The following is a 15,308-nucleotide window of genomic DNA, read 5'->3' as shown; positions in this document are numbered from 1 at the left end:
TTTGCAATTTGTTGCATAAACAACTATTTAAAGCAGAATTGAAACAAACTTTTTTGACAAAACGTGTACGGACATTATGTGGCCTACCCCACACAGTAAAAAATAATGTAAATTTGGAAGCTGTAATTTTGGAAGGTTGAATATTACCTCTTTTATGATGTAATTTTACCTCAATTTAGACTGAAAAAGTGACATTACACCAGAAAAGTGGTAAAATTACACATTTCCAGAGGAAAAATTACACTTTTTTTCTGACATAAAAGATGTACCCCTTCCAAGATGTAATATTACCATGATTTTTTTTTCTGTGCAGCAGATATATTCAAAATATAGATTTTATAACAAGTCTTCCAGGATGAATAATAATTGAAAACCATATACAAGAATATCGTTAAAAAAACCTCTGAAGCAATGTCGACACTCGTCAGATTGACTGTTGTGGCAGACAGATTTGCATCTTTGCCACACTGGCAATTGTGACAAAATAATCGCATTTTCTGCAAAGGATTTTTTGCCGGAGCAGTTTGTGTGGATTTCGACATCTAAATTCAACACAATTGATACCAAAGACAAATGAAGCCAAAGTAACAGCCTTTTGATATTTTGACTTTTCCAGGCGGCTTTTGTAGGATTCGAATGTGATCTTCACGACGACCATGTGGAAAACACGTTGGATTCGTTTTATTATTACTTCTATTTTCCTAGTGATTTTTGTTTAAATATATATAATTTATAGTGTTTTCTGTATGCATTACCTCACTATATATTTTCTTGCTGTTTTGCTTTGTTCAGTAATCATAACTATTAGAATAGATGTACCTTGCTCTTACTCTTCACTGTGTCGTAGTACTGCTTGTTTGTTTTGTTTGTCTGTTTTTTTTTCTCCATATTGATAGAAGATATAAGTGTGTACATTCATGCGCGGTATTCGCTACCGTTTCTTCTTGCAGTATTCATCATAATTAATGTTTAATAGCAAATTTTCACTAATGCATTAACCTTCACCAGCTTTTTGGGCTTCCCGCTTTCGTGCTAACAGTAAGTGGTAAATCGTGAAACCAAACAGCTCGTGAAACTTTATTGTGGATAATTCTTTTTTTTTGTTCGTTTGTTTTTTCAGATGTTAAGGTTGTAGGATTTATGAAAGAGGCGGATGTTGATGTGCGTCGACTATTCCTATTTTCGTTTTTTTTGTTTTTCGCTAGGTGAAGAACGATTGTAACTTAAGACGTACTGTTTGCGTGTTTGTGATTTTAGGGGAAATATCGATTGTTTATGAAGTGTAGTATTTTTAAACTGGAAAATTATTCTCCGATAGTGCAGCTTACGTTGATTTGCCTTACTGTGTAATATGATATTAGATACATTATTATGCGTTATGTACAGAACGTTTAATGTTGATTTTACGTTTACTGGATGTTTTACTGTGTTCATTCTAGCAGAAGATAAAACCCCAAACGTTCTTATTTACAGCTGCTCTTCTATGTTCAGTAACATAATGCTTCAAACAACGTAAAAATTTATACAAATTTGTAGACTTCATTTTTGATCAAAATTTGGTTATGTTCTGTTCACGATGCATATAAAAATCTCCACTTCTAGTAAGGTGCAATTTTGGGAGTGCTCAACGCTCTTCACTGAGCTTCTTTGCTTTCCTCAACATCCAATACGTTTATACAAAACATCAACAAATTCGTAAGAAAAGTGATTTCATCTGTAATATTTGCTTAGAACAGAGGGCGTTTTTACTCTTGCAAATGAACGGCTTGAAGAAATAGTCGTGGTCGACAGAAAATAAACCGGAACTCTTGTGGATCTTAAGTTAGGGGCGTTAAATATGTTCAATATTTTTTATATACTTTTTTGTTATCACAGATTACAAATGCGTTCTCAACATTTTACTTTTCGATTTTACTTTACGTGAAATATATATATAATACAAGGCCGAAAAATGAAAACAATCGATTCAGGTTTTCGTTTGATCTCACACATAATGCGCGATAACAGTGCGGCACACGCAAACAATATTGTATGAAGGGGAAGAAAATTGCACGTAGCTTTACTAGAAAGAAAACCTTAGCACTTTCATGTAAATTTGTCGTTTTTTTGTTGTTGCTTCGCGTGTTTTATTTAAGTGGTAGAATTATACTACACAGTCAAAACTATTTGCATCGTCTTATAAAAATCTCTTTTTACACTTTTTTTGCATCATGTTTTATTTTTCCTTCTTGTTGCACATAGCCCATGAATGTGGCTTCGCTTATGGTTTGTCCACTTGTTAAATTTCATCCCAAACAGTAAGCGAAACTGTTCGTTCGACGAGCTCTTCCTCTCTCTTTCTCGTATACTGTTTTAAGGTTTGGTCTCCCGCGGAATAGAGCGTCTCGACTGCAGTACTAATAATTATGATTCCACTTTTCCTAGATAAATACACAACACACACAGATGATTCTCCGGAGCGAGCTGCAAGACGAGCGAAGACCACGTTGCGCGACAGGAAAATTGTTGCATCGTTGCATCCACAGACTGATGAAGCGCGCGGGAAAACTTGTTGCAGCAGTGCACGTGCGAGTCGATGAAGATTGTTGTTCTTTCCTGGCTTGCTTCGATCTAGCATGATGTTGGACTGTGGCGACTGATTCTGATTTTGTTTCTATCTTTTCCTAGCTCAACAGGAATTTTCTAGATGTTATGATGGAAAAAGTGCCATACCTAAAAGAAAAAAAAACTTTATTAGGTTTAAAAGAGACATTTGAATTTGAGAAAATAAAAACTTATCGCACATCTCCAGATTACCCAGAAATTTGAATCCATTTAATGAAACTAAGTTAAACTTATATAAGATTTATTTTGATCAACTTCAATACTGTGCATTTCCACTCCATGCATTAGGCAGAAATGCTTCTACAAACAAAACAAAGAAAACAATTTTTTGATTGATACATTCTGAATCAAGATTTGAATGTTTTTCTAAAACAAACATGGTCGCCAAATGGCCGATCGTCGACATTCGTCTCTATTGGTAGAGTTATGCCCGAGATTTAGCGAGTTGAAGTTTCTGTTCCGACTTTTTTGGGAGCTTGGGCGTTGAAATGGTAAAAAAAATCAAACCATCCACATTAACGACCCCCGGGTCTTTTGTGGTCTCTATTGCAAGTTTCTGCTCGAACCTAGGAGTCCGAAGGCTTGAATGGGGAGAGCACCCAAACCTCTTTCTACTCCAAGGAACCTTCCACCCCAGTGTTTGAACTGACGACCTTTGGATTGCGAGTCCAACCGCCGCCAGCGATTCCACCGGAGTAGGCTTGGTTTGGTGTGTTGTTTGTACTTATGGCATGGAGACGACTCCTACACCTGGAATGACTTAACGGCCTAACAACCAAGGCCGGGACCGACATTTTACTTCCTCATCCGATGGAAGGTTGCAGCAGATGGGAATCGAACCCAGAATCATCGTTGGAATGGCAGTAGTTTTCAAAAACTGAGCTAGGAATCGTGGAAAAATGATTTTAAAGAGTTATTTTAAATGTTAGGTTTATTACAATAACAAAATAACATACGAATTTGAATAATGGTTTAGCATAGTAAATCGAAAAAAAAACGCTTAGAACAATAATATTTAATGCTTTCATATTATGTTTCCGAATTCGAATCTCATCGAAAACTGTCTCAATTTTGTTTGTGAAAACACAATTCCACACCTTCAACTGCCACCAAAATCAGGTCTCTTTTAAGGATCAACTGTTGACAAAAAAAACGACTCTCATAAATCCTTACCCCCTTCTAGGCTTCCGTGGTATAATTTAGTCGTCGGGAACATTCCTTACATAAATCACCCACAGCCTGCTTCGCTATACAGAGCTTCACGGAATAGAGACTAGGATGAAAACACCCCTCGACTCTGTCTAGATTTCACTGGGTTAGTCTTACTTCATCCTACAAGTGCCAAGTGTATAGAATAACATTTAACACACTCCACCGAGAGAGGGTGGTACATCAACTAGGGTAAATCTTCACTTTGCTTGTTTTGTTATTTCTAACGATTTGCAACCATCCAGTCAACAATAATAAACAACCAGTGCGCGTATAAATTTCAATTAAATTGGTGTCGGAGGAAAGTTTTTCCTTCCACACTGTTATCTCTTGCTAGGATCAGACGCGATGCTCTTGGAGACATTTTAAAACAAAAGAGTTAATTGGTTGTTGTCTATGGAGCTGAACGCTCGTGCGGGATCTCGTCTTTGATCTCCGAAAAAGCAATCCGGTGATATTTTCCCTGATTTATTGATGTTCGGGAATAAATTTCCTGATCGCGCGCGCACATATTAAAAAGCCGCTCCCAAAAAAATACTGCCGGACTGTCTGGTGGTGATCCTACTAGCGATCCAACCCGGTTTAGATCTGGGGAGCGACCGCGTGGGCTTTTATTTATTCAGCCTCAAAATAAACTCAAAGAAAAATGTCTCCTGAGCCGGTCTTTGCCTTTGTTTCAACCAGCCACCACAACGGCTTGATCGTCGTTTAATGAGACGGTATCGTCCGGGGAAGATCGCGTTCTCGCTCCAGAACTCCGCGCGAGTCGTCCGGCATCTAGTGAAATTATTAATTCATTCATAAACATCCGAACTAATGATGCTTATCGTTCACGAACCTGCGAGCAAGGTGGCCGAGACAGCGCGGCAACGATCGTCTATCTTAATCAGACGCGGCTGGGAACGGAGCAGAACGGGCCAAGGACGGATGCGCATCACACGAGCGGGAAACGCAGCGAAGCAAAAGAGTCACATATCTGCCCTGCGATGGACCAACCTTCGGCCGGCCGGCCGGCCGGTGTGTCGTGGGGCTTTTGACGAGGTCCTACGAGGCCGCCGAGATTAATGTATGACGATCGAGCAATATCGTAAATCTTGGGTGACTTTTTTTGTTTTGTTTTTGGTGCCTCCTTCTACAACATTCGAAGATGTCACAACGAAGGAGGAAATAGATACGACCGCGGTGCGGTGGCTTTTGGATGCGTACAAATTGGGTATCAACGAGGAGGTAAACTATGTGAGAATGTTGGGATCTTCCTGCCTTGAAAATGGAAGATCATGATCAAAATCAAGGGTAGAAATGCAAAATGTTTTAATCTTACTTCCAAAAGGCAACAATTTCAGCTGGAAAACGACAGCTCGGACAAGTGTTTGGTTGGTAGCACGCTCCGATAAGTAAACAAATACGCACGCAGCAGCATCAAAGAAGGCATTGACTTTTCACCCTTCCCCCTCCCCGTACGCTAATGCATCGCAGCAACCCTACCGAATAACAATGTTGAGAATCCCGTGGCAAGGCAAGGCACACGTGATTCCATCGCAAAGTCATTCAGTCAGGGAAGGCTAATCCCGGGCGAAAAGTTTCAAACATTAATTTTGTCACGTGGATGAGCGATGGTCTTATCCAAACATTTATATAAAGGACGACGCCGCCAACCGAGAGAGAGTGGCACTGTGCCGTGGAGATGATGATGATGACGACGGTGGGCCTTAGTTTTACCAAAGGCAGCATCATTTATCAAATCCGCACACACCACACCGCACTGACTGACTGTAACGGCAAGTGCGTAGGCTTTGGACGCGGTGTTTCTGGGACAGAACGGGGCGACGTGCGGGTCACCCCATTAAGGTATCTGGAGTGAGTGAGGTTTTGCGTGGGAGAGGTGGACCAAGAACTTACCTTCAAGGATCACTGGCTTGCTGCGATCCGCGGCCAAATTCGAACAATTTCTCGTGAGCATTCGTTTGAAACTCTTTAGCGTTAGACCGGAGACACGAACCCGTTGCCTTGTGGTGTACTAAAATGGAAGAAAACTCTTGTTAGATTAAAGGATCTGATTGATTGTCAGGATTATCGAACTTACTTTTTGTAGAATGGTTTGAAACCATCCGGTTGATGAAGCATTTGCTGGGAATAGTCTTGCTGGGACTTTTGAGGTGAGTTAGACTGCATTCGGTAGTAGTTGTTCTGTCCTTGCTGACTGGACTGTCCCATCGATTCAGGCGAAGACGCGTATCCGTTGGCTTGGTTCAGGTTGTTGTTGTTGGGCGTGAGGTTGTTGTTGTTATTGTTGATGCTGCCGGCGCTGTTCTGGCCGTTGTTAAAGCAGGTACCGGTCGTAGGGGTTGTTGAGACCGTAAGAAGGTTCCCCGCCACGCTGGGCAGCTTCATATTCGGTGGGGTTTGGGGCGGAGTGTCGGTCTGGACCTCGGGAAACCCCATCGACTGGGAATTGTTGCTGTTCATAGGTTGCTGGGATTGCTGAAGTTGCTGCTGCTGGTGCTGTTGGTGCATCCCTTGAAGTGGATGCTGCTGCTGCTGCGGCGGCTGCTGTTGCTGCTGCAAAGTTGGTGTTGTAGCATCCGTCACTTGACCCGTACTCGTATTGCTGTTGGTATTGTTGTTGTGGGTAGTATTGTAGTGTTGAGCTCCGGTTAGAAACCCCCCATGGCGGGAATATGGGGTATTCGCGAAATTGTTCATCATACCACTGCCCATAGTCCCCATACCTTGGCTGTGCGCCGTATTTGCCATATTCATACTCATAGGGGAACTTTCGCCGCCCATCATCATCCCACTGGCCGGATGCTGCTGGAGGTGGTGCGGATGCTGATGCTGCTGCTGCTGCTGATTGACTTGCCCCTGCTGGTTCTGGTGGTGCTGCCCGGGGTGATAGCCGCCGGTCATCCAGGAGCTGTGTAGAGCCGAGTGTGGTGGTGGGGTTTTGCAAGCGGCTGTGTCTGCTAGACTCCAGATTTTCGGCTTTGAGGCTGGAATCGGCACTCCACAGTCGCTGCCCGTTTGGTTTTTTGGATGGTCCAATTCTGATTTGAGTCCTGCATGGTGGTGGTGTCCCCCGAGCATCGAATGGTGGTAGTACGGATGGTGCTGCCCCAGATGTCCCGGATGCCCCATTAAGTTTTCCGGCTTCCGTTCATCGTCGGTGAGATCATCATCGTCGTCCTCCTTGTCGTGCTCGGCTTTCACGTGATGGTGATGCATATCTAGAAGCGATAGGCTACAGTTAGTTGTAAGGAAATGATTTGTACTGGCAGTTTGAAAAATAACAAATTTTAATAAAGCTCTGGAGCCAGAACTAGAGGTCTCCAGGATGATCCTGCTTGTCATCTGGAGAATGTTTAATACCTGAAAGCGGCTAGAGCCGGTGACGCAAATCCCACTTTAACATTTAAACATTAATAGATTCGAGAATTCGTTTGGTTCTTGGTTTAAGTTCGGTTGGGCCAGACAAAGCGGGATTGAGATAAGCTGTATCAGCATAATCCAAGTCTGTTTACAAATTGTACTTTCCCATAATTTCACTGCCGGCCGCTGAGTATTAAATTGGTTAAACATAAGATTTCTCGAGTGCTTCTGACGGAACAGATCGAGTGCTATAGTGGTAGACAAGAACCAGTTCCAGATGATTAGGATCCAAGGGAAGTATTATTTGAACTCAGTAATCTGGATGATGTGCTTTAGGATCCAGCCGAGAGTCCCACTTAATAGCGCTCTGTTCACAGAACCCAAGCTTACAAAAAAAAATCAAATTCCCCAAAACGACAAGCCATCACCACTCCTGCCGGCATCGTGAAAAGTGAAGATCGATCGATATGGAAAACCGATTTGTCAGTCAATTCGTGTGGCGGGCTGCCCCCGTCGATTGTCAGCTCTGAATTTAATGGTTTCCTTTTTCTTCTCCTTTCACACGCGTGTGCAAACTGCCTCCATCCGTGGCCTCCGGCAACACACGGACTGCAGCACCGCGGCTCCAAGTGTGGCGCGCGGCCAGGGCGAGTACCTTGAACCAATTCATTCCGCGGCGCGTTCGACCAGGCCATTCATCCATCCATCCATCCATCCATCGGTCCGTCCATTCGTCTCCATTAGCGCCACTCGTTGGCACATTGGCCACGTGGTGCTGCTGCGGTGGTGGTTGTCGCACATTAACCCCTTTCCTTTAACCAAACATGTCCTGCCTGGAACCGATTCCGAGTGCATGTGTGTGCGCCGGATAGCTGCGAACTAACCGCACGATACGAGGGAAAGGGAAGGTAGACTCGCGGAAAATATTTCAATTCCAAAGTGGCGTATTTTTTTTTTGCTTGAATTGAACCCCAAAAAAACTGGCGTTGTCTCTTCAGTCGCGTTGATTGACTGACTGCACCGTGCACTGCACTGCATTACGGGTGCAACGCGATTGCACTTCCACACAAACCACCTTCCCTCGTAACGAGATTCCATTTTCTCAATCGAATTGATGGATTGATTTCTGTCTCGTTTGATTTGCATTGTATTTGTGTATGTTGAGTCTACGAAACATCTCTATGTACAAGCGACACGTCTTTGACACAGACATTTGCATGGCCTACTAGTGCTGCTACTGGCGTGCATACGATTGAGCAAGATTGATTTTCCACCCCACAGCCTACTGATCGCAAGCGTATTTGTGTACTGCGTCGGAAAATTTACTTTGGGGGATGGGGGTCATCAAGGGTAAAATGGGATGCGCACAGGAGACAATCACATCCCGGCAATCTACACCCCCCGTTTGGCATTGTAAACACGCACACCATCGACCCGAAGATCTCGTGTATGCGTGTGCGGGTGACAGTAACACGCGTGAGGATAGATATTTATGGATGTAAAGGATAAATTTGTATCATTTTCCTTCGTCGTCCTTTGACACACTTCCAAGAACTGGTCGTACATAAGTCTGAGCGTGTGAGTGTGTATGTTGGAAGATGTATGCCCTTCTTGGGGAAAGGATTAAATATTAGATCCTCTGTAAATACATTGTACGACACGGAAGAATACGGCCTGCTTGGATGTCATTTTCCCTTGGAGTGCTCTACTTAGAGACATTACGTGAATGTATAGAAAAAAAAATCACTTTTAATTTTGGGTGGGACGTGAGCCTCCTCTTTTCCAGTAATTACAGTAAACAGTTGAATCTGTCGATGAATGGTAGTGAACATCTTACTAGCTACCATAAGGAAAAGAGGCGCTTTAAAATCATTCTGAATATACATATAAGTGAAAGTATAACACTCTAAACATGTTTTTGTGTTGATCCGGAGCCAATTTTTCGCATAAGAGACGGAAGTATTCCAATAAACTACACAGTAAAGAACTTTGAAGGTGTAATTTTGGACGGCGGAATATTACCTCATTCATGATGTAATTTTTCCTTAATTTAGACTAAAAAGTGACATTACACCATAAAATCGGTAAAATTACACATTTTCACGGGTAAAATTACACATTTTTCCCTACATAAAAGATGTACCCCTTTCCAGATGTAATATCACAATGATTTTTTTTACTGTGTACTAATTTGGTATAAAAACTGATACAATATTGCCCACTTTCTTGAATTTGATACTTGGTTTTTTCATTATTTCTAAAATTTTCTTAAATATCATGAAGTAACCATGTTAACTAGTTAATATCAAAAGTTAACATTAAGGTTATTTTCCTTCGTGAACTGAAACTAAGGTATTTCGTACTTCAAAGAACTTAATGGAAATGTATCCTTTTTTCTTGTGAATCACAAACAAAATCCACCGCATCAAATTGTCTCCAGATTCACACGACAATCTGGACTGTTTTCGTTTTCCTAACAAATACTCGTGTAATCAAATTTGGACACCCGAGCGAGAATATGCTACCATTAAATCTAATAAAAATCATCGACCCTGAATAAACTTATTTCAACAATTTGATATGGTGAATTAAATCTAATAACAGTAAACACACGCAGCCTCCCAAAACAGAAACGAACGACTGCGGGAAAACTGCCTGGCTGCCTTTGAAATCGAGAACCACCACTTAGCGGCCGTTTCCCCTTCACCACCCACAGGACTCGGGATCTCCAGCCTGCAAACCCACCCTCACCGAGCGCTCAGAATCAACGCTCGTGAAATGGCCTCGTTATGCTTCAACGCTGGCCGCACGTCGTACCAAGCAGCAGACAATCTGAAAAACAGGGGGACGCCACTTTGCCACAGCCAAAGTGGTTTTGACAACCCCTCGTTGCTCGCAGAACAAATCGAACCCTTGCTGGCGGACTGCTGGCCCTTTTCCGGGCAAAACGGCCCAGAGTTGTACACACACACACACAACACGAAGGGCGAGAAAATGAATTGAGTCTTAATAAGTGATATTATGTGATTTTCATTCAATTGAAAACAGCATTTCTACCCCCTCTCGATTGTGGAAAAGGGTCGATTTGGCAGGATGGGTTGGCACTTTTTGATTTAGCGATAATAAAATTTAGCTGTGAATAATTTTAAAGACAAATTATCAATTTGACAATATTTTTAAATGATAAGACCGATGCGAAACATATCTAATTTAAATGTTTATAAAACTAAACTATTTAAATTTGTTTAGTACCAAAAACTTGAAATTTGGCTTAAATACTTTTCTCAAACCTTGGAGAAACTTTTTTTTGGTAAATTTTCATCACGTTCACATTTTCACATCTTTTAGGTTAGATTAGATCTTTTAGGTAAAATGAATCAAAAAAGAGGTAATATTCAATCTTCCAATATTCAACTTGTAATCATTGACCCAATAACATCAAACATTTTTCATAGAATTGGCTAGGTCTACAATGTAAAGTTAATCTCAAAGAATTTTCGATGAAATGGAATTTTGTGATTGATCACGAATGTTAAAATAATGTAATTCTTGAAACTACAAATCATTTCCATTTTTGTTTGCAGTATGGTATCCAATTCAATTTCCGAAGTCATCCAAATAATACACAAAGACTTTGCAGAAACAAATCTCAAGTTTCTCGCCTGCATAGGTGTCGATACATCCAATTATTCAATTAACGCCTCTCACCGAAGAAGTCCCACCGAGAGGCTAGACCACCACCGTAGGGGAAGCCTTCCCTCATATTGTTTGCCATTTCCAGCCTCTGTCGCCCCTTCCGGGCTGGCATTGAGAAATTCGAATCTTGATGACTGTGCGTGATAATATATCCATTATCCGATTAAGTTAAGTGAAAATGCCACTTGTTATTTAGACATTCATGGCCTCGATTCAACGCAGCTTGGCAAAGCCACAGGGGTGTATCGCGAGATGGTGTCGGCCAGCCAGCCAGCTGTAAACCTGATAAAGAGGCTTTCATAAGCCCGCAGGGAATCTGTGCATTTACTCCCGCCACCACCACGCCAGAGTAGGCCTTGACTCGCCGAGTGAGAGTCAACCAAGTTTTTCGACTGCACAACAAGCCTGCTGGCGCTATTTTTCAAATTCTCACCCCTCGACGCTTACTTGGATTTGTAAATAGGGAAAAGCGATTCTGCCACTTTAGACAACCAGAAAGGAACCTCTCTCTCTTGGCGGGCAAATGGCAATTCGGATTTTAGAAAAGCGAACAGATGACACAGATATCCGATGGTCCCCTCCTTCGTTTTGGCACTCTCAGGTTTCCAGTCTATTATCGCATTCATATATTTATATGTTGCTTAATGATTTAATTTCGTCTACTGCGCCTCAAATCGGTCCATTTTCCGAGCTATTTAGGCCCTTCGGAAGATTCTAATTTGGCCCTTTTTTCGTCGTTGAACAGGGAGGAGGAGGAAAAGTGTCAGGATGAGTGAAGCGTTTTGACACCTCAAGGGAGGTATAGTTTGCGCTTTCAATTTGTTGGATTTTCCATCAGGCCGGAATGAACCCTCCGGACCCGGAGAGCAGGATTGACATTTTTGACAGGCAGGTCTCCGTTCTACGCAAGCCATCAGGGGATTAGTCTCGCTATTAGCAGCTGTTCTTCTTCCTTTAAAATTCAATCTCGTCAAAGTCGTTCAACTCGTCACTTCCCATGGGGTGACGATGGAGAGCAGGAAGGAAGCTGAAGTAACAGTAAGGACTGCTGTCCAACCTCTTAACTTGCGCTGTCCCTTCGAGTGAGGACATTCATCTCAATTTTAAACTCATCACTAATTAAAATCAGACCGATTTCATCAATTAATTAAATATTCCGGCATGCCTACGGACAGGACCTTCCTGCTCTCCCCTTGAGGGAAACGGCACTATCCAGCCAAGCCGATCAAATATCAGAAACCCTGTTTGGCCAACCACCGGAATGGTTCAGCATATTTCAATAAAATTAAACTTAAATAAGGGATTCATCGAAGCAACCTGCCCCTCTCAAGGAAAGAGGGGACACGTTTGGAAAATTAAACTTTATTATAATTTGATTTGAATGACTTGCTCCATAAGCAAACGCTCTCTGCTGGAGTTTGTCCAAAGCCGTTTTAAAATGCAATCAACCCTCCTTTTGTCACAAGCACTTTTCCCGGGGCGGAAACTACAGAAACATCCTTGATAAATTGCGCGGAGATTAGATCGTAGGAAAAAAAACGTTCGCGGTCAACGCCTGCTTGCCGCGAGAGGGGAAGAAAATCAATGCCAAATCAATCTTGCCGTGAACGAGTCTATACGATTACACATGGAACCACTTTATCTTCCTCAAAGCCAAAGCCTGCTTCTTTGTGCCCCTTCTGCCTGCTAACCCCGGAAGGAAACGTGTAAAGACGCGACCTACTGGGATAAGTGGAGTGTGTGCGTATGTGGAAAGCCACAAAACGGACCCGGAAGGAGGAAGCCCCGAAACAACTCTCAGACGCGCGCAAGGAAAATGACCTTCCCTTGATCGTCCTGGGGACCATTTTCCACTGCTTTCGCAACGGGGGAGGCCGGGATTCGATGGGTTGTTCACTAGGGTGGCAAGGAAAAAAAATCTCGATATTAGGTAATGCTTTTTAGAAACATAGCATATCGTAAACAAATCTAGAGAAAAATCACTAAATTTTGAGAGTGTTTCGAAGCAAAATAGTGAGGTTACCCTATTCTTAACTCGGTGTAAAGCTAGAGAGAAAGTGGTAAAGTCGATATATTAAGTGAGACGTCGGCGGCTGTCTTGCCACTGTTGATGTTATTGTTGTTCACTCATACACTTCAGATTTCGGGCAAAAACTTTGCGACGCAACCTACACGGAAGGGTTGATATATTTGCACAATTGAAAGCACCGAGGTGGCGGAATTTTGGATTCGCGACAAGAAAAGGATTCTGAATAAGTTATGGCATTTTGGGAAGACACACATCGTTTCGTCCTTGCAACCTAAATTATGCAAATCAGATGTAATCCGTGCGCGACTGTTGGTATTTGAGACGCATTGTTAAAGTTTCATCCCCCTTCCGGATCGATGGGAACGCATGGTGTTTTGAGAGACAAATTCTGTTACACCGAGGCGTCAAAACAATCCGCCCGCCGAAATGGCCATAATAAACGACTCAGTAGGATTAGAAACGTATGCTTTGACCCTCGGCTCGTAAATCATAACCCCCGAAAAAGGGCGACAGTATAATAACCGCGTCGAACGAACCGCTATTATGGGAAACTTCCGAGTCCGTGACTTATGTACGGCGACGACGACGACGAGTGTGCACATTCATCCGCAGTGCAAACAAGACGGAACTGTGCCGACGGTCCAGGGGGTGGCGTCCTGATGTTTGATCTTTCCTGACACCCCCGAAAGAAGGGAAAAAGTCATTCGAGGGGATGATGCTGGATGGCGATAAGAATACTCTCATGATGATTATTGCAATCATTTCACGGCTCTATGCTATTGATACAATTATGTTGGGAAAAGTGTGCCCTAACCCAAGGCCAACTACGAGGGAAGAAAAACTGTCGGAACATAAGACGTAGTGTAAACACAGCAAGCCACGACGCGCGAGCGGAGTTGGTTTTCCCGTGAGAAAACTTTCCTCGTCGATAGATCAAGTGCAGTGCACTGTGCACAGTTGGACGCCCACCGGAGTAGTAGGCGAGCGCGAGCGCGGGCCCTGAGGATTCTAAATTGGTCTTACCTTTGTGATCACGACTCTTATCCGGATCCATGTCGTCCTTATCCTTCTCGTCGTCGGACACCATCGCATCGTCGTCATCGTCCGTCTTGTTCTTGGGCTCCCACGTCATTTTGTTCTCCTTTTTCAGCCGCCGACGTGCGTTCGCGAACCAGGTGGACACCTGCGTCAGTGTCATCTTGGTGATGATCGCCAGCATAATTTTCTCACCCTTGGTCGGGTACGGGTTCTTCTTGTGCTCGTTGAGCCACGCCTTGAGCGTTGCCGTCGACTCGCGGGTTGCATTCTTTCTGCGGGCCGCTAAATCATAACCAGCGCCATATCTGGGGGGACACGATAAAGGGGAAAAAAAGAACAAGAAGAAAACACGGAAAGTGTAAATATCATTAAAATGACAAATTATTGCTGTTCACTAAGAGGCAGAGGCTTTTCTGCAAGGTAAAGCTCTCTAAGACGAAAGGAATAAATGCTTTATATTCTTCTTTATTTTTTTGAATATTCATCGTAATAAATCATAAGAGTAATATGTCTCTTCTCTGCCTCGCAGCGCGCGAGCTTTCGAAGAGAAAGAGGAGCGCGCGCGGCTGAAACTTTCGGGAGTTGGAGTGCGACATAGGGAGAGACCCCATAAATTACAACAACAATAATTATTTATTTGTTTGCTCTCCACGCGACGGGTTCTGTTTTGCCTCCTAAATATACACGAATGAATGCTTTTATAGTGCCTTTTTCTCGGTGTGTACCATGAATGAATTATAACCAGAACTGAGTAATTTATTCTATTTGAAATATTTCTTTCAGGTCAACTCGTGACTAATAAATTCATCATCATTTAACAAATGATTACAATATTTCTCTCTCTGTTCATGCTGCTGCTCGCCTCGCGCGCTTGTCCGCTATCCAGCCCTAAAGAGGACGCTGATCACAGTGACCTATGAATCGCTTATTCCAACCGAGCAGGGCCCGGAGATGCTGCTCCAGTTCGCATCATCCCAAGATCTAGTAGCCCAAACAGATTTTCATGTGGAGATTACTCAATCATAATTTGTTTGAAGCGCGCCTTATAATCTGCCCGCAGTCTTAGAACGTCACGGGGCTTCGCGGGAAGACAAATGAAGAGCAATCTTCGAACCGCCGGCGATTTAAATCCGGTAGCTGGTTTTAGGACTTCACAGTGGTCACCACCACCACCACCACCAGTGGACCACCAAAGGAGATTTCCCCTTTCTTTCGACCAGTTCGTGCCATGTATCAAGACCGGATCCGCGAGCCTTTATATTCGTATGATTACCCAAAAGAGTATCAATTCATGACTAAATACAGATGTTATCTCGATTGTATTCAGACAATCTCTCGCGGGGCTACCGGCTGCAGGGCTGCTTTG

The 15,308-nt window shown here is 43.0% G+C and overlaps 1 protein-coding gene across 2 annotated transcripts in view; it reads right to left on the bottom strand.

Moving 5' to 3' along the window:
- Window positions 1–675: 675 nt before the first annotated feature.
- The window catches only part of LOC120426920 (homeobox protein araucan), a 111,810-nt gene continuing 97,177 nt past the window's right edge, over window positions 676–15,308 (bottom strand). For both annotated transcript variants that reach the window (XM_039591724.2, XM_039591725.2), the window contains exons 4-7: window positions 13,928–14,247; window positions 5,897–7,037; window positions 5,713–5,830; window positions 676–2,712 (exon numbers count right to left, since the gene is read on the bottom strand). In XM_039591724.2, coding sequence (XP_039447658.1) covers window positions 5,794–5,830; window positions 5,897–7,037; window positions 13,928–14,247 — 1,498 coding nt within the window. In that variant the 3' untranslated portion in view covers window positions 676–2,712; window positions 5,713–5,793. The remainder of the gene's footprint in view (window positions 2,713–5,712; window positions 5,831–5,896; window positions 7,038–13,927; window positions 14,248–15,308) is intronic.

The sequence above is a fragment of the Culex pipiens genome, chromosome 3, assembly GCF_016801865.2.
Source record: "Culex pipiens pallens isolate TS chromosome 3, TS_CPP_V2, whole genome shotgun sequence".
In the NCBI taxonomy this organism is placed as follows: domain Eukaryota; kingdom Metazoa; phylum Arthropoda; class Insecta; order Diptera; family Culicidae; genus Culex; species Culex pipiens.
This window is presented reverse-complemented; position numbering and strand designations above follow the sequence as displayed.